Source organism: Pan paniscus, chromosome 23 (assembly GCF_029289425.2).
Source record: "Pan paniscus chromosome 23, NHGRI_mPanPan1-v2.0_pri, whole genome shotgun sequence".
In the NCBI taxonomy this organism is placed as follows: domain Eukaryota; kingdom Metazoa; phylum Chordata; class Mammalia; order Primates; family Hominidae; genus Pan; species Pan paniscus.
This window is the reverse complement of record NC_085927.1, coordinates 34743090-34769623: the sequence shown is the minus strand read 5'-3', so window position 1 is coordinate 34769623 and position 26534 is coordinate 34743090. Positions and strand designations below refer to the sequence as shown.

The following is a 26534-nucleotide window of genomic DNA, read 5'->3' as shown; positions in this document are numbered from 1 at the left end:
TTTCACCCTCATACATGGAGCCCTTTCAGCCCTGGGGCCCATAACAGCCTTGGTGTCCAGCCAGGATAGTGGGCGCCTGGTTCCATGGAGTGGCTGGGAGGCCCTGATCCAGGGCAGGAATAGACATGGTCATGAACACTTCAGGACACTGTAGCACTTAAGGGGTTCCAGCCTTGTCCAGGAGGACATCTGCTCTCAAAAGAGCCTCTCACTGCCCAGCACGTGGCTGCTTCAGCAAAGGGAGGCTCAGAGCCATTATCCTCGGATGGGAACATGAGGGCCGCTCCATGTTAAATAAAATGAAGTGAACAGAAAGAACCTACCACTCAATACTGATTTGTTTAACAGACACCCATACAATGCTTCATAAACACCGGGCCCTCTTCTAAGTACTTTGCGAATCTTAATTCACTGAATCCTCACCATAGCCCCACAATGGTGATGCGCTTACTAGTAAGAACTTCCATTTGCTGCGCGTCTGTGTCACGGCAGGCACCGTGCAACCTGCTTGAATTCAACCCCATCTCATGTGCCAGTGCCTGGTGCTCTGCTTCGCCTCTACAGGTGTAAAGTTTGACTACAACTTACTGAGGGCCTGCTGTGTGCAAGGCCTTACTCCATGGGCTCTACAATGAATATCTCATCATCTCATTGAATCTTTATAATAAGGGGAAGTAGAATATTAACAACAACAGCAACATTTGAGTGTTCTGTATGTGTGAAATGCCTTATCTCATTTAAAAAATATTTTAATTTGCATTTATTTTGAGACAGGCCTTCACTTTGTTGCCCAGGCTGGAGTGCAATGACACTATCACAGCTTACTGCAGCCTCGACCTCCCCAGGCTCAGGTGATCCTCCCACCTCAGCCTCCCAAATAGCTGGGACCACAGATGCATGCCACCACACCTGGCTAATTTTTGTATTTTTTGTAGAGACAGGGTTTCGCCATGTTGCCCAGGCTGGTCTTAAACTCCTGGGCTCAGGCAATCCAAAGTGCTCCCTCCCAAATTTCAGCCTCCCAAAGTGCCAGGATTACGGGTGTGAGCCACCATGCCCGGCCGCCTTACCTTGTTTAATCCCCAGAATGACTATGAAACTGGTGCTATGAACATGCCCATTTTACAGATGAGGAAACTGAGGCACAGAGGGCTGAGATGACTTGCCCAAGTTCAGCCAGGATTCCAGAGCCTATGCCATTGCCACTACCCCAGGCCACCTCTCCTAGTGGCAACTTTATTAGACAAGTAGAGGGTGGTTATTGTTCTTATTTGGGGGGAAACTGAGGCTGCCAAGAAACCGACTTTCTGTTTCCAGATCCTCCTGTTAGCCCCAGAATCCAGACCTGTCATCTTCTAGTTTCAAACACCTGGAGTCATTTTCAGGATCAGTTAGCAGGTGACTCCCCGGGGCCCGGGACAGGGCAGCTCACCGAATTCCGACTGCATGCCAGGGTAGATGATCCTGAACACATAATCCGTGGCCTCGTCATCATCTTTGTCTGAAGATGTGGACTCGGCAGAACCCTGAGGGCTTCGCTTGCGCAGTTTAGGAAACACTTTGCCCTGCAAAAACATGTCCCAAAATGAGGTCCTTGGGACACACCTGTCCCCACAACTTGCTTAGTCTGAGGGTATCAGTGGGGAGCGCATGAGGCCACATAGCCACATAAGGGCACACAGGCAAAAACAACCACCCTCTGTGACCAGCCTCCACCCCAGCCTCCCTGGGTCCCGATGATCACTCACCTTACCCCTCTGGGACCACAGTGGCGGGTCCAACTGCCCATGTGGGAGCAGCCCATTCTCCAGGCACGAGAGGAACTGCAGGAGGTGCCCGCCCTTGGGGAAGCGGAAGGGCGGCCTCTGGATCCCGTCCTGGCTGACCAATACCACTGTCCCGCCGCTGTCAACTGCCGCCACCACCAGCCAGAGAAGACCCAGTGGAAGTCACTATGAGGCACGGTGACAGCCCCTTCCTGCAAGCACATCCCCCAGGGGTGCCAAGCCAGACCCAGGGATCCTGCTCTGAGGCTCTGGGAAAGGCCTGGGCAAAGGTCAGGAGCAGTTTTTACCTCCCCTGAGTCTCTCTCATCTCATCCACCATCCACCTCTGACGGGACTACAGGACAAAGTCAAGAAGAACCGAGTTGACCTCCCTGACATTAACCACCAGAGGAAAAAGACGCCCCCTAGAACCCTACGCTCCTCAGGAATCCTTTACAAGTCTACCTGACCTATTTTTGTATGGAGGCCTTCAGACTTCCCCTGTCTCGGGGCAGTAGCTGACTCTGGCTAGCGTGTATTGAGCACTTACTAAATACAAGCACAGCATGTTAGAGGCACTGTCTTATTGAAATACTCACAATATCCCTAAGAGTCCTATCTATTATTGCCTATTTTACAAATAGTAAAACCAAAGCTCAGAGAGGTTAAGTAACTTCTCCAAGGTCACACAGCTGATCAATGGCAGAGTCTGGGTCTGAATCCAGGTCTGTCTCATGTAAAAGGCTTAAATCACCGTGTTTTGTTCCTTGGTGAGGCATGGACCATTTGCTTTCTAAAGCAGGATGGCCCTCTGCTTACTCTGACTGTACTTTCTTCTGGCTTTAAAGAAGTACTGCAGTTATTGATCCCAATCTTCAGAGCACTGACTTTAGAGTCACAGAAAGCTGGGTCCAGTCCCGGCTCTGGAGCTTCCAGACTGTGTGCCCTTATACTAAGCTGCTTCCTCTCCTCCAAAATGGAAATGATGTCACCCTGTCAGTGGGTGGCTGTGATGACTGAATAACGGGCATGTGAGTGCTCAGAACTGTGCTTAGCACATTATCACTGCTTGGTAAGTGTCAGCAGCTAACGCCATAGCCATAAGTGGATTTCATGCTGAGCCCTTAACATACATCACTTCATCTTCACAACTACCCCATGAGAGGGTCCTGTTATAATTCCCATGTTACAGATGGGGAAACTGAGGCACAGAGCGGTGAGGTCGCTTGCCTAAGGTCGCACAGGTAATATGGGGTGTCCACCATATCATTCGCTCATGATGCTAATGAATAGGCAGGGATGGAGACAGGCAGGGGATCCAAGAGGAATACGCAGACCCCTCCTGTCCCCACAGTCCCTACCTTGCTGGTGGCAGTGCAGGTAGACAATCTCCTCCAAGCGGATGGTCATGGCATAGTCCCAGTAGACGCTGGAAGCGGACGGAGGGTCAGGCTTGCAGGACTTCTGCCTACCCCACTGTGCGGAGGGGCTCAGAGGCCAGCAGACCACACCCAGGAGCTCCTCCACCCTTCCCATTAGGTCCCCAGCATCTGTGTCCCAGCCTGCCCAGACTCTATCTCCCCTTTTTCTGGTCTCAGAACCCCAATTTTCCGAGGTTACCATCCTCCCCACCCCCAGTCCATATGGGAGGTGAGGTCGACCCCACCCACTCTCCACCCTCGGACTCCAGGAATGGCCACCTGACCCAGGCCTGGCCAATCAACTTGTCCCACTGTTCCGGCCACAGTGTTCAGTGCAGGACTGACTCCTGACTCTGGCAGAACCAATGAGACTCAATTATTAGATTTCCATTTGAATGACTGGGAAAGAGATGCCCCATCCTGTCTGGAGAGTAGTGGTAAGGGCAGAAGTCTGAAGATGGAAGCGACTATGCCTGAGAATGGCATCAAAAGACAGGAAGACAGAGCAAAGAGATGGAAAGAATGCAGGTCCCTGTCATTCAAGTCCCTGGATCCATCCATGCCTGAAGCTACTGCCCCTGGAGTTTTCAGTTCATGTGGGCCAGTGCTTAAGTCAGCTTGAATTTCGTTTTCTCTAACTGGCATCTAGGAGTCTTGACTAACTCACATCCTAACTCCAGGCCGCTATGTGTCCACGCGCAGGAGTCAGGATAGCCTCTCAATAGCTTCACAGGTTCCCAGCAGTGTGACTCGAGGGTTTCTCTGAGCCTCAGTTTCCTCATCTATAAAATGGGGGCGAGAATAACACCCACCCCATTGTGTTGCTGTGAGAATTAAATAGAATCAAGTATTTGAAGGGCTCAACACAGAGCTGATACATTAAGAAGTGCGTACCTGGGAAGTGGTCCCTATGATTATTTAAGTGTTTCCATTTCCAGCTCAAAACCTTGCTGCTGTCCTGAAACAAATAGCTTTTCTCATCAGAACACACTGGGAGGTGGAGGCCACAGGAACTTGGGCTTTGTGGTGGCCATGGAAATGCACCACTCACATCTCCTTCAGAAGACCTTGCTGAGGGGAGCAGAGCGGATTAACTTCAGAGGCCACTCCCTGGATCTATCACCACATTTGCACCAAAGCCAGGCTTCCATTAGGCTGCTCCCAGCCAGGACCTAGCAGGCCGGGGTACTAGTGCCGCCCATTCCTGCGAGACAAGGAACTCTCTAACAGTCAACGGTCCACTGGAGACTTCCAACTGACCTGGCCAAATGTTCTTAGAGCCATGCTGTGTCTCAGACTCCTTCTGCCCAACCTTCCTTCCTTCCTTCTCTCCCTCCCCGCATGGCAGTCTGAAGGCTCTCCCTGTCTGCTCCTGCCCCTCCCTTAACCTGCACAGGTGTGTCCCCAATAAATCTCTGCTGGTTCAATCCTGTCTTGGTGTCTGCTTCTTGGAGGACTCAAACTAACATAGGCTTCAAGGTCAGGCAGCGTTCAAATCCCACTTCCACCAGAGACCTTAGCCAGTTCCTACCTCAGTTTCTGGCCCTCAGTTTCCCTAGCTGTGAAATGAGAAAAGTGGGATAGGCTCAGAGAAACCCTCAAGTCACACTGCTGGGGACCTTTTCTCTTTGAAAGCCCTTCCTGCCCTGGCCTGTACCAGAATCAGCCTCACCAGACTTCACGGAAGTAAATGTCCTTCGAGGACAGTCAAGAACACAAGGGCAGCAGCCTCTGTTGAGCCCCTCCCATACCCAGTCTAGCCAGGGTGTCTTCTCTGGGCTCCCACAGCCCTGTGTGCCCATCACGCTGGGTTGCAACCACCTGTCCTCTCCTCTGGTTCCTCAAAGGTGCTGAACACCTGCAGAACGGTTCTGCTTTGTTCACTTCTCTGTGATGCTCAGACAATGTTCACAGTGCATAGTGAATACTGAGCACTGGAATGCCCGGTGAACAAAGCTACCACCAGCCATCAGCAAGGAGGAGCTCTGTGGCCATAGTCTCTTTGGATCCATGAAAATGACACCAACAGCCCTCATGACTGAGAGCCCTGTCCAGGTGCCAGGCTCCCAGCTAAGGGTTTTCCATGCACTTCCGTTACATAAATTCTCCCTATATGCTTATTCAGTGGTTCCCTGACTACATTCCCATCTTACAGATAAATAATCTGAGGCTCAAGGAAGTGTAGTTGATTGTCTCAGGCCACAGAGCTAGGAAGGAGCAAGGGCTGTTTCTCATTTTCATTTGCGTGTTTTAGCAGCTTTACTGAGGTATAATTTACACACCATAGAATTTACTCATTGTAAGTGTACAGTTTGAAGAGTAAATGTACAGATTTGGGCAACCATCATCACAAGCCAGTTTTAGAACATTTTTACCACCCCCAAAAGATTCCTCTTGCCTGTTTGCGATCAGTCTTCCTTCCCACCCGCAGCCCTAGGCAACCAACAATAATCTGCTTTCTGACTCCACAGATGTGCCTTTTTCTGGACATTTCATCTAAATGGAATCCTACAACATGCACCCTTCGTGGCTGGCTTCTTTTGTGTGGTATAAGGCTTTTGAGGTTCATCCATGTTGTAATATCCACTGGTGATTTATCTCTTTTTATAGACAAGTAATATTCTGTTGCATGGATGGACCACAAATGTCTACATCCGTTCTTCAGTTGATGGGCATCTGGGTTGCTTCCGGTCTTGGAGTCTTGGGCTATTATGAATAATGCTGTTATAAGCATTTGTGTATAAGTTTTTGTGTGGGCTAAGTTTTCATTTCTCTTGGGTAGGACCCTATGAGCAGAATTGCTGGGTCACAAGGTAAGGGGATGTTACAAGAAACTGCCAAGTTGGTCTGTAAATTGGTTGTCCACCAGCAGGGTAGGAGGGTTCCACTGCTGCTCCACACAGTAGGGCTGAGATCGGAGGCAAGTCCAGCCTGACTTCAGAACCCCAATATCTAGCTTTTTCGTGACATTTTCTCTGTAACATTGGAATACCCAGCTAGTGAGTGAGGATCGTGGCTGTGCAAGAGTGAGGCTGGCTGTGAAAAGAAAAAAGAGCTCTGGCCAGGCACAGTGGCTCATGCCTGTAATCCCAACACTTTGAGAGGCTGAGGTGGATGGATCCCCTGAGGTCAGGAGTTTGAGACCAGCTTGACCAACATGGAGAAACCCCGTCTCTACTAAAAATACAAAATTAGTCAGGCGTGGTGGCACATGCCTGTAATCCCAGCTACTCGGGAGGCTGAGGCAGGAAAATCGCTTGAACCTGGGAGGTGGAGGTTGCAGTGAGCCGAGATCATGCCATTTCACTCCAGCCTGGACCACAAGAGCGAAACTCCATCTCAAAAAAAAAAAAAGAAAAAAAGAGCTCCTGCACAAGCTCAGACAAAAACCACCCCATTTCATTGCTTCTTGGTCCCCCAAGGGATGCTGGAGCTCCTGGGGCAAACCCCTTCCCCACATACCAACCCCCACATTTCTGACTCCTGCCATTTATCTTCCATTGAGCCTCAGGTTCTGGTGAGAATAACAACGATAGACAGGAGTTCATGGCCCAGGGCTAGAGATGCCCCAGCTCCTGGGCAGTGACCTTAGAAGTTCTGATTCAACCGAACTCAGTATCAAAGCGCCTACGATGGCCGGGCGCGGTGGCTCACGCCTGTAATCCCAGCACTTTGGGAGGCGGAGGCGGGTGGATCATGAGGTCAAGAGATCGAGACCATCCTGGCCAACATGGTGAAACCCCGTCTCTACTAAAAATAGAAAAGAATTAGCCAGGCGTAGTGGTGGGCGCCTGTAGTCCCAGCTACCCGGGAGGCTGAGGTAGGAGAATCACTTGAACCCAGGAGGCGGAGGTTGCAGTGAGCCGAGATTGTGCCACTGTACTCTAGTTTGGCGACAGAGCAAGACTCCATCTCAAGAAAACAAACAAACAAACAAACAAAAACAGTGCCTATGAGGTGCCTGTTCACCAACAGGGAAAGATGATGCAGAAACACGGGTCCCCAATTATCTGCGCTGGGGCGGGGCTTGGCAATCCTCGGATCCAATGCTTTTCCCAAAACATTAGCATCAGGTTTCTGGCCCACACAACCCTGGGCTCAAGTCCAAGCAACAAACAGGGTCCTCGCGCTGTTAAAGCTTTGACATTGGGTGCAAGACACTTCAGTGTTTGAGAAGCCCCTGCAGACCCCCTGGGAATGCCTTGAGTTCTAAGGAGACCATATCTCGTCCTACTTCCCCACTTGATAAAAAGGGAACCCTGAGGCTCATTGAGGTGGAGTGACATACCCCAGGTCACCCAGCAAGGTGACAGTGGAGCAAAGGCTTGGTTCCATAGCGTATGTCCATCCATCTCCTTGCTCGTTCATTGTCTTCCAGTAGAATGTAAGCTCTGAGAAGGTAAAGATTTTCCCCTCCTTTCCTTGCATCTGTCTCCCTTGCATCTAGCACAGTGGCTGGCACAGAGTAGGGGCTCAGTAAACATCCAGTGAATGAATCCAGGTCCTGACTTCCCTGCTTCATTTCACAAAGCTGATCTGAGCACCTACTATGTACTACAACCTGTGGCAGGTGCTGGGGATAAGAAGCGAACAAGACGGGACCCTTGCCTTTAAGGCACTGAGCTCTCGAGGGCAAGATGGTAGGTACACGGGCACAGATCGACTGTGTGACTACAATCTTCTAAATGCTACAATGGAGATTCAGGGCTTGTGTGATCTGGACTCAGCAGGAAGGTCAAAGAAGGCTTTAGACCAAGGTTTAAGATAAAGAGACCCAGAGCACCCCTGGGACCCCTCCCCTATTCTTCCATGATGGTCGCCTGATTAGAAACTCTAGACTCTGGGTGGCCGGGTGCGGTGGCTCACGCCTGTAATCCCAGCACTTTGGGAGGCCGAGACGGGTGGATCAGCTGAAGTTGGGAGTTCGAGACCAGCCTGACCAACATGGAGAAACCCTGTCTCTACTAAAAATACAAAAATTAGCATGGTGGCGCATGCCTGTAATCCCAGCTACTCGGGAGACTGAGGCAGGAGAATTGCTTGAACCTGGGAGGCGGAGGTTGTGGTGAGCCAAGATTGTGCCATTGCACTCCAGCCTGGGCAACAAGAGCAAAATTCTGTCTCAAAAAAAAAAAAAAAGAAAGAAAGAAACTCTAGACTCTGGGAAGCCAAGGTGGGAGACTCACTTGAAGCCAGAAGTTCAAGACCAGCCTGGGTGACAAAACGAGAAACCATCTCCATATAAAATAAAACAGAAATTAAAAAAAAATAAAAATAACCTTGAGAGGCGGCCGAGATGGGCAGATCATTTGAGGTCAGGAGTCGAGACCAGCCTGGCCAACACGATGAAACCCCGTATCTAACGAAAATACAAAAATTAGCTGGGTGTGGTGGCAAGTCCCTGTAATCCCAGCTACTCAGGAGGCTGAGGTGGGAGAATCGCTTGAACCCAGGAAGCAGAGGCTGCAGTGAGCTGAGTTCGCGCCACTGCATTCCAGCCTGGGTGACAGAGCGAGGCAGTGTCTCAAAAAAATGAATAAATAAATAAAATAAAATATAAATAAATAAAATTAAAATGTTTAAAAAGAGAGAGAGAGAGACTACAGGGTCTAGTTGGAGCTGAATTATTGTGCCCAGCACAGGACCAATTGTCCTGCCCACTGACCAGCTCTGAGGACAGATGGTGACTCCTGCACAGGAAGTAATCAGCTTAGAGAACACTTTTTTTTTTTTTTTTTGAGACAGAGTCTCGCTCTGTCATCCAGGCTGGAGTGCAGTGGCGCGATCTCGGCTCACTGCAACCTCTGCTCCCCAGGTTCAGGCAATTCTCTGCCTCAGCCTCCTGAGTAGCTGGGATTACAGGTGCCCGCCACCATGCCCAGCTAAGTTTTGTATTTTTAGTAGAGACAGGGTTTCACCATGTTGGCCAGGCTGGTCTTGAACTCCTGACCTCATGATCTACCCGCCTCAGCCTCCCAAAATGCTGGGATTACAGGCATGAGCCACCACGCCCAGCCTAGAGAACACTTTTCATCACTCCAAGGCCTGATGTTTCTTGAAAAGAGTCTTTATTTTTTTAGAGATACACATTAAAATATTTACAGATGAAATCATATCATGTCTGCATGTTGCTTCAGAATTATATATATATATATATATATATATATATATATATATATATATATATTTAAGACAGTCTCGCTCTGTCACCCAGGCTGGAGTGCAGCAGTATGATCTCAGCTCACTGCAACCTCTGCCTCCTGGGTACAAGCAATTCTCCTGCCTCACCCTCCCGAGTAGCTGGGACTACAGGTGTGTGCCACCATGCCCGGCAATTTTTGTATTTTTAGTAGAGATGGGGTTTCACCATGTTGGCCAGGCTGGTCTTGAACTCCTGACCTCATGATCCACCCGCCTCAGCCTCCCAAAGCACTGGGATTACAGGTGTGAGCCACCACACCCGGCCCAGAATAATATTATTGGGGAGAAGGGGATGGGTTCATGGCCACGAGGGCAGGGTGATGGGTACCTGAGTTCTGTCTATCTTTAGGTTAAAAATTCTTCATTGTAGAAAGTTTTTTAAGGAAAGCAATAAAATGTAAAATAAGATTCGATGTGGACTTGGAGCAGGAAAAACCACTGCTTCTCCTCCCCACCAGCAGCCAAGCCTCCTCAAGCTAAAATATTTGAACCAGCCACACCTCTGCACCATGGCTTTCTTTGTTCCTCCTAAAGTCTTCCCTAATTGGGCTGGAACCCAGGCATTGCAGCAGGAAATCCCCTGTCCCAGCATTTCTTTCAAGTGTGACTCAAAAGCCTTTGCTGGGTCTTATAAATCACAAGATTTCACGGCAGATGCAGCCCTGGACCAGATGCTCGCTAACACCTCCTGCCTTCCCTTTTTATTGAGTGATGGGAGAGGGAAGACAGAGACTGAAGAATATTTGCCATTTGCAGGCTTAGGAGATCTCTATAAAGATTTCTCCCTCTGGATGGTTTTGTCCAGGGCATTGCCAACTCCCATGCCCTAAGACTCTTCCAGTTGGTTTCCAGATCCTCTCGAGCCTTTGAGTTTCCTGGGAGGCCACAGCTGCAGGGAGGCTGAGCCAAGTGGCCCTAACAACCAGGCAGAGGAGGGGGCAGAAGCAGGGGCGGGATACAAACCTCCCCTCCCCTGGGGAGGAACTTCCTTGTGCCAAGGGGAGTGGAGGGACCCAAGGGATACGTATCAGACCCAGTGCCCTACCTCTTCTCATAGTCCAGGTCCCCCACAGACCCGTTCATCAGCTGGTTGGGTGTCCACTTCAAGGTCATGACGTCAGCTGTCTGGTGCAGGGACAGGTACCCTGGCACAGCCTCCATGTCGTCCCTCTGCAGAGAGAGGAGGACTCAGGTCTGGCCATGGTGCTGGAGTTGCTGTGGACATAGGTCCTGGCCCGTTTGATTCAAGAACACATAATCAGAACTAAGAGGTTGGGTTAATCCCTTCAAGGCCCTGGCCATGTGGAAGACTCTAAAGCCTCCTTCCAGATGGCCATGCTAAGCAAAGCCATTTGCAGCCAGCCTCCCAGATGGGTTCTACATCGTCCAGCTGTGAAAGCCTCCCACCCCCATCACTTTCACACTCTGACTTCCTCCTGAGCTCCAGGGTCCCTGACCCCAGGTTCCTTCAGAGCCAGGAAGGAGGCTCTGCCCCACTGAAAATCACGCTTTTCAAAACAGAAGGCATTTATCTTGGCTAGGCTTAAGGGAGAAAGAGATGGCAGTTGAGCTCTAGGGCCCTTCCTAGAGACAATACTCAGAGACCTCCTCCCAAAAACCCCCCCTACACTCCCTGTCCAGTAGCCGGTCCCTTTTCTCCCCTAGATTTACCTACAGGAATTCTCACCGGCTTTGTTTTATTCCAGGTGGGTGTGTGGGGAGGGTGATGTCACCACCCCTCCATCAAATTCACCCTAACATTTACTGAGCACCAAGTGTGTCCCAATCACGGCTCAGCCTTCACACGCACTGTCTTGATTTAACCACACGCACCTATAACCCCAAGGGAGGAGCAGTGCAGTATTTCATTGATCCAAAGACACACATCTTGATTGTTCACGTTTTTATGTACCTGAAATGGGGGCAGGTCTTCTAATCACAGCTGTGACGTGGCTGCCCTGCCTGGTCTCGCACAGACTCAGCCACAGCTGTTCAAAGCGTCGTCACTTCAATTAAGTTTTGGGCATGGTTGTTATTTCACATGTGAAATGTAGGTGCTATTTTACATGTCTTCAAAAAGATTTGACTGCGATTCAGCTTTGAATTGGAAACCTGCTGTGCACATAGGAAGGCTGGGAACAGAGCGGTAGAGTGCCTGTGAGATGCTGGCAAGGCAGGCACGTATTCATCCCTGCAGGGAAGCCCACGAGTCCAGATTGTCTTTCTTCTTCTTCTTTTTTTTTTTTTTTTTGAGATGGAGTCTCGCTCTGTTGCCAAGGCTGGAGGACAGTGGCGCGATCTCGGCTCACTGCAACGTCTGCTTCCGGGATTTAGGTGATTCTTCTGCCTCAACTTCCTGAGTAGTGGGGATTACAGGCACCTGCCACCATGCCTAGCTAATTTTTGTATTTTTTTTTAGTAAAGATAGGGTTTTAGTAGAGATAGGGTTTCGCCATGTTGGCCAGGCTAGTCTCAAACTCCTGATCTCAGGTAATCCACCCGCCTTGGCCTCCCAAAGTTCTAGGATTACAGGCATGAGCCACCGTGCCTGGCCAAGATTTTCTTGTAAAGCAACCAAATACTTTACAGGACTTAAGAACCATCACAGGCTGGGTGCAGTGGCTCACGCCTACAATCCCAGAGGTTTGGGAGGCTGAGGTGGGAGAATTACCTGAGCCCAGGAGTTTTAGATCAGCCTGGGCAACATAGCGAGACCCCATGTCAACAAAAAATAATTTAAAAATTAGCCAGGCATGGTGGTACACACCTGTAGTCCTAGCTACTCAGGAAGCTGAGGTGGGAGGATTGCTTGAGCCCAGGAGTTTGAGGCTGCAGTGAGCCATGATCACACCACTGCACTCCAGCCTGGGGACAGTGAGACCTTGTCTCCAAAAAAACAAAAAACAAAAAACATCCCCGAGATGAGAGTGGACATTCTTGCAAGAAATGCTGCACTTCCTGTGCTCCTGGATCAGGGACCACCAAAGATTTTGTGTAAAGGGACAAATAGGAAATATTGTTTGGTTTTGTAAGCTATACAAGCTCAGTTGCAACCACTCAACTCTGCCAGCAAGGCCTGAAAGCAGTCATAGGCTGTAGCTGTGTCCCAATAAAACTTTATTTGCAAAAACAAGTAGAGGCACAGATGATTGTTAACTCCTTCTCTTGATGGAACAGAAAACAATGTGTGGAAAAATGAGGGCACTGATGACTCTGAGTCAAAAAGTGATACAGAAGATGGAACTCTGAACTGGAAGAAGTTTGAAGAATATCTTAATTAATGTATTTCAATGATATTTTCCCTGTGTGTTACTTATAAAAGTGATATAGATTAAAAAACAAAACAAAACTACATCCACGTAAGTTTCAAAGACCTCTTTCAAAAAGCATAAGCTAAAATTTCTAAGTAGCAAATAAAACAAAACAAAACAAAACAAAAACACTGTATATAATCTAAATAGCTTTTTTTTTTTTTTTTTTTTTTTTTTTTTTTGAGACGGAGTCTTGCTCTGTTGCCTAGGCTGGAGTGCAGTGGTACGATCTCAGCTCACTGCAGCCTCCACCTCCTGGGTTCAAGCAGTTCTGCCTCAGCCTCCCGAGTAGCTGGGACTACAGGCACATGCCACCATGCCTGGCTATATATTTTTTTTTTTTGTATTTTTAGTAGAGACAGGGTTTCACCATATTGGCCAGGCTGGTCTTGGACTCCTGACCTTGTGATCCTCCTGCCTCAGCCTCCCAAAGTGCTGGGATTACAGGCATGAGCCACCACACTTGGTCCTCTAAATAACATTTTTTAATTTGTTTATATTACGTTAAGAAATGGTGTATCTTAGCTGGGCGCAGTGGCTCACGCCTATAATCCCAGCACTTTGGGAGGCCAAAGCGGGCAGATCACAAGGTCAGGAGATTGATACCATCCTGGCTAACATGGTGAAATCCCATCTCTACTAAAAATACAAAAAATTAGCTGGGCGTGGTGGTGGGCACCTGTAGTCCCAGTTACTTGGGAGGCTGAGGCAGGAGAATGGTGTGAACCTGGGAGGTGGAGCTTGCAGTGAGCTGAAATCGCACCCCTGCATGCCAGCCTGGGCAACAGAGCGAGACTCTGTCTCAGAAAAAAAAAAAAAAAAAAAGAAAAGAAACTGTATATCTTAAATTAATGGCTTCTTAGATTTGCGGCAATAGGGTTTTGTACCCATTGTGACGCAGATACGGAGGCTCAGAGGGAAAAGTGACTTGCTCAAAGTCAGTCAGTGATTAAAACTGTGATTGCAGAGATGGAGTGGCTGATGGTTTTCCCTTTGCTTCCTCCCGCTGAGGCCAAACACCACAATGACCATGCAACCAAATGGCCCTGGGGAGGGGACAGCGAAAGGAGACACTGCATGAAGGCAGGAACTGCATATGCCTCACCTACCACCCATCCCTGCAGCCTAGCCATGTGATGGGGCAGAGAAGGTGACTGAGTGATGGCACTGACTGTGGCACCAGCTGGCCTGAATTCAAATCGTAACTGTCTTTGCGCCTTACTTCACCTGTACAGCCCTCAGTATTACCATCTGATAATACTGAGGCCCGCAATAACAGTACCTGCCTCAAAGGGTCGTTGGGAGGTTTAAGAGTTAATACAGTTGAAAACATTTTGCACAGTGCCTGACACATAGGAAGCATCAAGAAATATTGGCCATGAGAATGAAGATCTTGCTACTATATGCACCTAGCACATAGCAGGTCCATGGAAATGTTTGCTGAATCAATGAGTGAGAACAAGAGCACACAGATGGATAGAAGCCTGGGTATGCAGGTGAGTGAAGAGATGGATGGGAAAATAAATGGACAAATGGATGGACGGATAGATGGAGGGATGGATGGATGGATGGATGGATAGATGTAAAGATGGGTGGATGCGTGAATGTAAAGATGGGTGGATGGGTGAATGTAAAGATGGTTGGATAGATGGATGTAAAGATGGGTGGATGGATGGATGGATGTGACAATGGGTGGATAGATGGATATAACAATGGGTGGATGGATGGATGTAAGGATGGGTGCGTGTAAATATAGATGGATGGATGAATGAGTGTTGGGCGGGTGGATGTGTGCATGGGTGAGTGCATAAATGGATGAATGGATTGGCAATCTGGAGCCAGAGAGACCTCTTCCTCTATAACCTGGAGTGAGACCCTCAGTGCAAGATCTAGGCCCAAGATAACCTCTCACCGGCTGAACAAGAACGTTGTTTTTGCCATAGAGAAGGGTGGCACGGGAGTTCTGATGCAGGGACTCCACGTAGTCGCGGGCAGAGAGGGATGGCCGGTCATCCATGCTGCCACTGGAATGCCTCTTCTGGATCTGGTAGAGAGTGAGGGGAGACAGAGGGATGAGGCCTGGGGTGATTTTCAGGGCTCCTACCCTGCTTCCTGCCCTCATGTAAGGTCCCTCCCACTGCCCCACTGTCCACCCCACTCACACAGAGGGCAGGACGCTTGGTGGGCGAGTCCTGCCGCACGTGGGAGCTGTGGATGCGGTGCCTCTGGACAAGTTCGTCAGCCGAGGGATCGGTCCAGAAGTGATCTGCAGTCTTCATCTTGGTGTACTCTAGGGCACAGGGCCCCACTGAGGGGCATGTGGGGGCTGGGAACCCACTGCCCCGGAAAGTCCTCCTGCATGTCTACCAGCAGATGGCCGCCCATCTCACTACCCTCCCCTCCAGCCAGCTAGAACAGTGCTGCATTTCCATGGGCAAGGCTGGACAGGGGTGAGAGAGTCCTGGAGAAGGTGCCCCTCAGACTCAAGACCACGGGTCTAGTTGAAACTCAGCACACAGGACAACTTACCCAACAAAGATGCAAGGATGGGGCCGTCCACAGGGTCCATCAGGAGAGCTTCCTTCTCATAGTATTTACTAGCAAGAGGAGAGAATATGCAGGTTTGGATGGAGACCAGCAGAGGACGCACAATCCACAGATGAGAGTTCAATCCCCAGTGTCACTCGGTTACCACCCAGAGCCTCAGCTGCCCCATCTGTAAAATGGGGATAATAATAATATAGCTCATAGGGCTGAAAAAAGGATTTCTTTTTTTTTTTTAAGATAAGGTCTTTCTCTGTCACACAGGCTGGAGTGCAGTGGCACAATCAAAGCGCACTGTAACCTCGAACTCCTGGGCTCAAGTGATCCTTCCACTTCAGCCTCCTAATTAGCTGGGGCTAGAGGCATGCGCCACCACTGGCTAATTTTCAAATTTTAAATTTTTGGTAGATACAGGGTCTCATTATGTTGCCTAGGCTGGTCTTGAATTCCTGGCCTCAAGTGATCCCACCACCTTGGCCTCCAAAGCACTGGGATTACAGGCATAAGCCACCTGTAAGCCCAGCCTGCTGGAAGGACTTTTGAAAGAACCAAAAATTAAAGGTATTTAGCGGAGTGCTCAGCATGTACCTCCTTAACACATGGTCATAATAGAGCCTTTATAATAGTAACAAGAATAATAATTAGCAGGTTGCGGAGGCCTGGCTGACTCTATCTGCCTCTACCACATCTCCCATTTGAGACAGCAAGTGACTTGGAGGCTCAGATGATGTCTGCCCTTCTATTACTGGGGCAACCAAATGCTGTTTAGCAGCAGTGCATACTGAAAGGCTGTGTAACAAGCTTTCCTGCCTTGATAACTAATATTGAGAGCACTGGCCTCAAATATGCTCAAAAATGCCCCCTGGGATCTGGCTCTGAAAAATAGCAAGTGATGCCATCTGACATGGTTTGGCTGTGTCCTCACCCAAATCCCAACTTGAATTGTATCTCCCAGAATTCCCACATATTTTGGGAGGGACCCAGGGGGAGGTAATTGAATCATGGGGGCTGGTATTTCCCATGCTATTCTTGTGATAGTGACTAAGTCTCACGAGATATGATGGGTTTATCAGGGGTTTCTGCTTTTGCATCTTCCTCATTTTTCTCTTGCCGCCGCCATGTAAGAAGTGCCTTTTGGCCAGGCGCAGTGGCTCACACCTGTAATCCTAGCACTTTGGGAGGCCGAGGCGGGCGGATCATGAGGTCAGGAGATCAAGACCATCCTGGCTAACACGGTGAAACCCCATACCTACTAAAAATACAAAAAAAAAAAAAAAAAAAAAAAAAAATTCACCAGGCGTGGTGGTGCCTGTAGTCCCAGCTACTCGGGAGGCTGAGGCAGGAGAATGGCGTGAACCTGGGAGGGGGAGCTTGCAGTGAGCCAAGATGGCGCCACTGCACTACAGCCCAGGCAACAGAGCAAGACTCCATCTCAAAACAAAAAAAGAAGTGCCTTTTGCCTCCTGCCATGATTCTGAGGCCTTCCCAGCCATGTGGAACTGTAAGTCCAATTAAACCTCTTTTTGTTCCCAGTTTTGGGTATATCTTTATCAGCAGCATGAAAACGAACTAATACACCATCAACACAATGTTTGTGCTGAATGTTTTTGGATTTGTTTGTTTGAGTTATTGTGTAGTGGTTTCTAATTCCTTGAAAACTCATACAGTCTAGAAACAATTTCAGGATTGAAAAGGACCTTGTTCTGACCTCCCAAGGGATCTCAGGCCCACAGAGGGTAAGTGATTTATTTGCTGGAGGCCACAGAGCAGGCCGATACAGGCTTGGGCTGAGCCCACATGGCTCAGCTCTTGCCAACATACAGAAGTAAGTAAAGGACACAGGATCTGGAGTGAGACAGAGTGGGTGGGAGCCCAGCTCTGCCTCTCCCTGCCTTGCTGTGTGTCACTGGGCAAGTGACACCCCTCTCTGAGCTTTGGTCCTCAGCTGTAAAATGGGAGGAAGTATAGAACTCAAATGCCTGGATTGTTGGAAGGATTAAATGACAACTTGCTTACATAGCACAGCACAGAGCCCAACATCAGGAAATTCTCACAAAATGGTGGCAACATCATCGTAATCTTACCCCCCAAGAATCTTCCATCAACTGGAATATTGTATGAGCCAGAATTGACATGCTCTGGACTTATTCAATATCAAGGCTGTACATTTTGGTGTCAAATATGAAGATAATACATCAAGACACTTTTCACTTTGCCATCACTCAGTTTCTAAAAATCAGCAGAATTATACGATCAAAAACCTTGAACATGCTGCCTCAAAAATTAGCAAGTAGGGGTCTCAAAATAAATAAAAAATGACCAGGCACAGTGGCTCATGCTTGTAATCCCAGCACTTTGGGAGGCCAAGGTGGGAGCATCACCTGAGGCCAGGAGTTCGAGACCAGTCTGCCCAATATGGTGAAACCCTGTTTCTACTAAAAATACTAAATTAGCCAGGAGTGGTAGTGCATGCCTGTAAAACCAGCTACTTGGGAGGCTGAGGCATGAGAATCGCCTGAACACGGGAGGCGGAGGTTGCAGTGAGTCAAGATTGCACCATTCTACTCCAACCTGGGCGACAGAGTGAGACTCCATCTCGAAAAATAAAAATAAATTTAAAAATTAGCAGGTAGAGTTGGAATTGAGGTGTGACTGTAAAAAGTAGCTGAAGGGAGTTTCTTTGGGGTGATGAGGTTTATTTTGGAATAATTCTGTATCCTGAGGGTGATGTGGGTTATATGAAACTACACATGCGTTAAAAGTTTCATAGAACTGTATAAAAAAATTCAGTAAATATACAAATTGATGAAATCCAAAAAAGTTTTGCAGTTAGTTAATAGTATTGTACCAACGTCAATTTCCTGGTTTTGATCATTGCACTATGGGTATGTAAAATGTTATCATTGGGGTTAGGCAATTAGTAATCTCTGTACTAATTCTGCAACTTCTATGTAAATGTAAATTAAAAATAAAAAGTTGAAATGGAAAAAAAGCAGGTTGACATTGCTTCTCAAATAAATTACTAATTCCCTTTGACCAACTTAATCAGCAGGTCACATGCTCAAGGTCATATGCCAAAGGCAATAATTAAAGAGGCCCAGAAACCTTCATGGGGCAGGAGGCAGAGACATGTTATTACTAGAAGGTAAATAGGGAACTGGAGATCCAGAGCTTGGATTTCTTGCAGTTTCTTTCCTGTCTCTAGGCCTCTGCACCTGCTATTCCCTCCACCAGAAACACTTTGTTCCCCATCCCATCACCTGGCTAATGCCTCCATGCTCTTCAAACAGAAGCTTAACTGTTGTGCCATCCAGGACACTTTCCCTGGCCACCGGGAGAAAATTATCAACACCACCACGCCCCCTTGGAACATCCATCAGGTATTATCAGCATGACTGTTGGCTGATTTTCCTTACAAGCATGTGAACTTCATGAGAAGGGGGACTTTTCTCTCCACTTTCATGCATATTTTCCTTGCAAAGGGGCAAAGAATGATAATAAAAACATCCACTGTGTGAAGATGTGGTTAAGCCAGCACTTACATATTCTGAAAGATGGAGAGATTCTGAGATATTTTTTTCTCTCTCTCTCTCTCCCTCTGTCTCTCTCTCTCCCTTCCTGCCACCTCTTGGGGGTTGGAGAGGCATGCTGGCCACAAGGAGTGTCAGATGATAAATTCTTCCATGGCTCCTCACTGCTCTTGCGATGATATACAAGCTCTGTGACATGAAAGGCATCACCACTGTATCCCTGACATCTAGGTTAATGCCAGTACACAGCAGGTCCTCATTTAAATATTTGCTGGATGAATGAATGCATGGATGAATGGTTACCCAAGAGGGCTCACACTATAAAACTTTCACATCAGATTAATCTAAGCTAGTGGAGAAAACGTTAAAAAGGCTCACCATGCATTTTCTTTTTTTTTTTTTTTTTGAGATGGAGTCTTGCTCTGTTGCCCAGACTGGAGTGCAGTGGCGCAATCTCGGCTCACTGCAAGCTCTACCTCCCGGGTTCACACCATTCTCCTGCCTCAGCCTCCTGAGTAGCTGGAGCTACAGACACCCGCCACCACGCCCGGCTAATTTTGTTTTTGTATTTTTAGTAGAGACGGGGTTTCACCGCATTAGTCAGGATGGTCTTGATCTCCTGACCTCGTGATCCACCTGCCTCGGCCTCCCAAAGTGCTGGGATTACAGGCGTGAGCCATTGTGCCCAGCCTCACCATGCATTTTCAAAATGCTGCATATTCACCAAATTCCCTTCTCACTTCTCTGGAGTATCGGGAATCCCCATGCCATTTACCAAAAGAGATAACGGGCACAGAGAGGCTAAGCGATTCTCTAGGGCCACACAGTTATTGAGTGGAGTAATCCACAGGAGAAGGAAGAAACCCAGGATCCCTATACTCCACCCTAAATCCGAAGACCTTGCACTGCCATTAAGCTCTTGAATCTACCCAAGTTTCCAAGCATTTAATCACTTTCAAATTTAGTGGCTGTCCAGGGGAAAAAGCAAGCAGCTTTGTGCCAGGGGGTGCAATTTCCACAACGGCCGGCAGGCGGGGGCAGAGCATGGCCAGGTGTCAGGTCTTTCCCTCTCACCTGCTGTTTTCCACAAGGTAATGCACAATTTTGTCCAGGACCTTCTCAAACAAGGCTGTGCGAATCCACAGATGCTTGATGGCAAGTGGGGACAAGTTGGGCAGCTTCGGCAGCTTCCGCACATTCTCCTGGAGGCCTTGGATCTGGTTTCTCCTTCAAGACCAATAAAAGAGGGGAATAGATACTCACAAGAGCAAATCTACACAGGACTAATTGGCAAATGGGAGAATGTTCAATCTCTCAGGAAAATGAAGGAATGGCAGCTAAACAAGAAGAGCCCATATTGCTGCTAGCAAGCTGGTCAGGAGTTGAAAAAATAGTAATACCCAGTGAGTGTGCAGATGTGGTTAAACAAGACACTTTCCTAGGGCAAGCCAGATTCTCATACTGATACCCCCCACCTCTCTCTCCTGGAAAGGAGTGCGGGCCAAGAAGAGCCTTGGAGTGTAGATCCTTCATTGGGTCCCCAGTGCCCTTGGGAAGCAAGCTCTTCAACAAGACCAGCAGAGAGCTCCAAGACCTTGTCCCACTCACCTCTCCAGCAATCTCCTTACCACTAACCCTTATGACTCCATGATCCAGCCAGACAGAGATACGTGCAGATGCCTGAGGCCACCAGAGTCTCATCTGAAGCCTTTCCCTGGGCTGCTGCTTCTTCCGGGTTCCCTCCCCACCCATTCCCAGGCTGATCCCTCTCACTCTGTAAGTCTCAGCGAGGGCATTGCCTCCTGCCTACAGGAAGCCCTCCTGGACCAACCAAAGCTGGTCTGTACTCTGTCAGCCTCTGGAGCTGAGCTCCCTGCTCACTTTTCTGTCTTCCCCTCCATGCTTTGATCTTGAGGATATGAAATCGGCAACTCATTTTTTTTGTTGTTTTTTTGAGATGGAGTTTCACTCTTGTTGCCCAGGCTGGAGTGCAATGGCACAATTCGGCTCACCACAACCTCTGCCTCCTGGGTTCAAGCGATTCTCCTGCCTCAGCCTCCCAAGTAGCTGGGATTACAGGCATGCACCACCACGCCCAGCTAATTTTGTATTTTTAGTAGAGACAGGGTTTCTCCATGTTGGTCAGGCTGGTCTTGAACTCCCGACCTCAGGTGATCTGCCCACCTTGGCCTCCCAAAGTGCTGGGACTACAGGCATGAGCCACCGCACCTGGCCGCAACTCATTTTTTTTTTTTTAATAAAATATTTACTGAGAGTCTACCATGTGGCAAGCATTGGCCCTCTTCATTTCTGTATCTCCAGGGCCCAGCACACTGGCTGACGTATAGAGGAGGCTTAGTAAATGTTTATGAATGAGTGATTGCATATATGAATAAATGCTTCTCCCTTACCACTTGCACAGGCATCTCTAACTCCTCCACTAGGAGGTCACTCCCAGTGTTGTGGAAGGCCCATGACAAATCTAATCCTTTAAGAAGTTATCTGCAAACACCTGGGAACTTAGCAGATGGACTGGAAGGTATACAAAGAACAGTTGGCTGAGAAGTCATTCCAAATGGGAGTTGACAGAGCCAAATCCTGAGCTCTGACCACCATACCGTTCTGGCCAGCAGCCCTGGGCAGGCAGGGCCTGAAATGCAAGGAAAGGGCCATTCTCATCCAGTGAAGTGGAGTGACCATCCACAGCAGAGACTGCAAACATAGGACATGCTTGTGTCTTCCCTGCCTTTGCCCTTGATAGACATGACCAATCAATCCATGTGCTTTTCCCCAGAACGCCCAATCACAGCTTCAGAATCACAGCACATTCCTCTGGGAAGCCACCAGCACCGAATTTGTTGCCAGGAGTTGAAACCAAATTGTCATTCCCTGACCAGGCTGTAGACTGGGGGTTTGGCTGTGCAGACAGGACCTCCCAGGGAGTGGCTCTGGCTGAAGGTGCTCACATGCACACATTCTGTCCATGAGCCTCCCCCAACACATACTACCAGTCACCAAGATGAGGGAGGGAAGCCACCTCCCCCATTCAAAGGTTACTTCAGTATGAGAGTTTTTTTTTAACTTCTAGTCAGTGTATTTGAATGTGTTATAATATGCCTATTGATATGAGGCCCTCGTGTCTGGTCCATGCAGACAGAGGCCATATTGGTTCTATCAAACTTTGGTTGCCTTGCATTTAGAACAGGCCGTGGGTCCTAGCAGGCACTCACTCAACAATTGTTTCTTGGGCATCTACCAGGTGCTAGACACTGGCCCGGATGCTTGAGACATAATGGGAGAAAACAGATCTAGTTGCCTGCTCTCATGAAGTTCTGCATCAAGTGAGATAGACAGACAACAAACAAACCTGACATGAATAACTATAGATGGCCAACCAATAACAACTGGGAGGGAAATAAACAGGGTGATATGGAAGAAAAGAGGGAGTGAGAGTTGGAATTTTCTGAGATAATGATAGGTCTGAATGATGACAAGCAAGCAGCTATGGACGATCAGATGGGTGAGTCTGGTGGAGGGTGAGGCACGTGCAAAGACCCTGGGGTGGGAAAGAGTCTGGTGGGTTTGAGAAGCAGGATGGAGACTGAAGAGAGTGCTAGGGGTTGCAGGCTCTCTTGGGACCCAGGGAGGACTGTGGACTATTCTCCGGGGAGCTGCTCCCACCTGTGCCCCATGCTTTGCACTCACGCGCTCTCGATCAGCTGCTCCAGGTCTTGCACCTTGCGGCTCAGATCCTCAGCCGGCGGGAAGTTCTTGCCCACTTTCATAAAGAGGGCTGCAATCTTATTGCTGCGTAGGAAGCCAGCCGCCCGCCGCCGAAGCCCGTGTAGAACGCAGGCCTCCACAGCCGCTGCAGGGACATGGCAGTCAGCAGACCCTGCCCTGCCCATGCACTCCAGCACCCAGCATGTCCCAGAGCTTCTGTCAGACACTGGAACCTTGGAGAGCCCTCTCAATCTTCTTACCTTCTGTCTTACCCCAGAGACAGGGAGCTCACACTTGTATAGGTGCATAATCAATGTTTATTGAAAAAGTGACTATATAAGAAGTACTCCTTATTAGGCATCTGCTGGGTGTCGGATAATTGTTAAGACTTACCTTTCCTAATTCTTGTGACAAAACTCATGAAGTAAGAGCTCTAAAGAGCAAACCAGCGCTCTCAGGGGGCATAGCTTGACCAAGGTTATGCTACGTGCAAGGAGAAATATTGAGAAGTTTTGGTCTCATCACCATGGTTTTTTGTTTGTTTTTGTTTTGTTTTGTTTTTTTGAGTTAGAAAACACTTTGTTTTGAATGAATGATCAAATATTGCCTAATCTCGGGCCAGGCGCAGCGGCTCACGTCTGTAATCCCAGCACTTTGGGAGGCCAAGGCGGGCAGATCTGGGACATGCTGGGTGCTGGAGAGCGAGGTCAGGAGATCGAGACCATCCTGGCTAACACAGTGAAACCCCGCCTCTACTAAAAATATAAGAAATTAGCCAGGCTTGGGGGCGGGCGCCTGTAGTCCCAGCTACTCGGGAGGCTGAGGCAGGAGAATGGCATGAACCTGGGAGGTGGAGCTTGCAGTGAGCTGAGATCGCGCCACTGCACTCCAGCCTGGGCGACAGAGCGAGACTCCGTCTCAAAAAAAAAAACCCCAAAAAACAAACAAACAAAAAAACAAATATTGCCTAATCTGCCCATAGATTTAAAATATTTGAGGAGATGATCTCTTAGATATCTTAATTTTAACTTACATATGCAGTACTTTTCATTTGCTTATGGCGATGTAAGTGAACTGACTATTCAGGCTTTGTAGACATAGTTTAATCCTTCCTGACAACAGCTTATAAGAAACAATGGACAAAAGAAACCTCGAGGAGATTCTTTAGGCTTCATTTACTGCCATCAAATTTCTCCCACCCAAATACTTTTGAGTAGAGCTACCGAATTATTATACTATTTTTATTACTTTTATTCCTCTAAGTTAATTGGTAGGTATGCTAGCAAGTCTTAAGATGGACATGCATATAATTTTATTTGGAAATAAAAATATTCAGGAACACATAAAAAACTGGGAATACATATATATGTATATATACACATACATATATGTATGTAATTATGTGCATGTGTGTATGTGTGTAGAGCTATATGTTTAAATAAACACATCCCACTTAAAAAAAAATAAGATCTTCATTTTGGGAAGCCAAGGAGAGAGGAATGCTTGAACCTAGGAATTCAAGACCAGCCCTGACAACATGGCAAGACTCCATCTTTACAGAAAAATTTAAAATTAGCCAGGTGTGGTGGCACATACTTGTGGTCCCAGCTACTCGGGAAGCTAAGGTGGGAGGTACGCTTGAACCCAGGAGGTTGAGGCTGCAGTGAGCTGTGATTGTGACACTGCACTCCAGCCTGGGTGACAGAGTGAGATCCTGCCTCAAAAAAAAAAAAAAAAAAAAAAAAAGAAAGAAAGAAAGAAAAGAAAAGAAAGATCTTGCCCAAAGTCAATTACAAGAAAGCGGCAGAGGTGGATCCAGGTCTGCCTGGCTGAAGAGAGGGTGAACTGAGGTCCTTGCCTCCCGGGTCACGGCGTGTGCTCAGCATGTTGTGGGCCCCGTGGGGTGGTGCCCCCAGCCATTTGGACGGCAGCTGATGGGCTGGCCAGCTCTCCCAGCTCAGGCCTCTCCACAGGACCAAGATCACGGGAGGGGAATTAGAACATGTCCTGCATTATGAGACACTCCAATTATTAAATTAAGACATTTTCAGGGAGACAGAAAGACTCCCACTTCTATGTACACACTGATTATCCTGACCTCAGAGACACTCAGACCCCATCTCTAGCCATTCTCAAAGTACAGCAAAAGCCTGGCCATGGGGTTATTTCCAGAAGCTTGTGAGCAGAGCTGGTTCAAGGAGACATGTCTGAGTCACGCTCTGAGCCCTTGGCCTGCCTTCTTTGCTGAGCCAGATGGACGCGATCCTTCAGGATGTGTCACGGGCTCTTAGTTCCCTTTTTTAAAAGTCCCCATCTACCCTCTCCCTTTACCTAGCAACAGCCACAGGCAGAGTGAGGGACAGGGAGCCCATTCCTCAGATGCAAGACTGTGTGTCACTTGGGGTGTGGTCGGTGTGAATGGTGCCTACAGGAAGACAATCAACCCCTCTGGTGTTAACCACACTGACCTCTTCATGGGGTACAGAAGTCATTTTTAATTGTTTCTCTACACTGTTCTGTATTTTCAAATTCTCCAATCGAGTCCCCCTCTGGAATCCAAAACTAACTTCAGAGTCATAAAGCAAAACAGTGGCTCCAAGACACCACTTCCCCGAGGCAGCCCACAGAGAAAGAAGCCACTTTCCCAGGTCACAGACTCACCACAGAAGGAGATGATGTGGCTGCTGTCTTCGTGGACAAACTTGCGTGTCACAGCCTCCTCCATGATCTGCTTCACCTGGAAGGCAAAGGTGACCGGAGGGGAAGAGGTCCAAGGTGACCAAGGTGACCTGGGTATAGGTGCCCCAAAAGGGCCGCATTGCTCCCCACAAGGCCTTTCAGGCTGTTTGGGATGTTTTGACACCTGCTTTCCTTCCCCCTCCTCGCCTTGTCTTTTGGAGGTCTGAGGCCTGTCACAGCTCCATGCTTCTCATTTTATCAATTATTTGTTCAGGTTCTTCACACAGCAGGCTGCTGCTTCTCTTAGGCATCTCACAAAACGTCATCTCCTTTCCTGACCACACTGTCTAAGGCAGACCCCTCCCCAGTCCCATCCCCTGTTTTAGTTCCTGTAGGGCACTCACCACTATTCTCATTCTTTTTTTTTTAGACGGAGTTTCGCTCTTGTTGCCCCGGCTGGAGTGCAATGGCACAATCTTGGCTCACCACAACCTCCGCCTCCCGGGTTCAAGCCATTCTCCTGCCTCTGCCTTCTGAGTAGCTGGGATTACAAGTGCCCACCACCACGTCTAGCTAACTTTTCTATTTTTAGTACAGACGGGGTTTCACTATGTTGTCTTGAACTCCTGACCTTAAGTGATCTGCCCGCCTCGGCCTCCAAAAGTGCTGGGATTACATGCGTGAGCCGCCGCGCCCGGTCTACCACTATTCCCATTCTATTTGTTGATTTGTTGACCGTCTATCTCTCTCTTCTAGAATTTAAGTTCCACAAGGGCAGAAACTTCATCTGCCTCATTCACTGCTGAATTTGCACAGCCTAGAACAGTGCCTGGCACAGGGCAGATGCTCAATCAACATTTTCTAAATGACTGGATGAATGAATGAATGAGTGTATGAATGAATGAATGAATGAATAAGATATATAAAGGAATCAAAAAAGTGCAGGGTAAAAAACCTGCCCTGGAATCAGGTAGACCTGAGTTCAAATCCCTGCTTGGAGACCTCCCAAGTGGGTTTCTGATCTTATTTTGGGAAATGGATGCTCAGCAAGATGAAAGCACTTACCCAGGGAGGCAGAGCTGGCTATCAGAGACAGGTTCCAGCTCGAGACAGACACCCAGGCTGTGTGCTCTTCCCAGCGCACTCCCTCGCTCAAGAATTCTCACCTGAGTGCCTCTAATGTGCCAGGCACAGGGACACAGTGCAAAAGGGCAGCTGTGCCTCTCTGCTCTTGGTGTTGATCCTCTGGCAGCCTGAATACCCTTCTGCTCCACTAGATTCTGGGCCTGATTCTGCCCAGAGTCATTGTGGGATTTAAGCAAAGTCCGTCTCCTCTCTGGACCTCAGTTACCCCACTTT

The 26534-nt window shown here is 48.4% G+C and overlaps 1 protein-coding gene across 2 annotated transcripts in view; it reads right to left on the bottom strand.

Annotated features, from left to right (window-relative positions):
* The window catches only part of SGSM1 (small G protein signaling modulator 1), a 120983-nt gene that overhangs the window by 56924 nt on the left and 37525 nt on the right, over window positions 1–26534 (bottom strand). For both annotated transcript variants that reach the window (XM_034949039.3, XM_034949038.3), the window contains exons 3-12: window positions 25158–25233; window positions 22479–22641; window positions 19848–20000; window positions 15229–15296; window positions 14862–15007; window positions 14612–14743; window positions 10434–10558; window positions 3128–3195; window positions 1749–1912; window positions 1433–1565 (exon numbers count right to left, since the gene is read on the bottom strand). In XM_034949039.3, coding sequence (XP_034804930.3) covers window positions 1433–1565; window positions 1749–1912; window positions 3128–3195; window positions 10434–10558; window positions 14612–14743; window positions 14862–15007; window positions 15229–15296; window positions 19848–20000; window positions 22479–22641; window positions 25158–25233 — 1228 coding nt within the window. The remainder of the gene's footprint in view (window positions 1–1432; window positions 1566–1748; window positions 1913–3127; window positions 3196–10433; window positions 10559–14611; window positions 14744–14861; window positions 15008–15228; window positions 15297–19847; window positions 20001–22478; window positions 22642–25157; window positions 25234–26534) is intronic.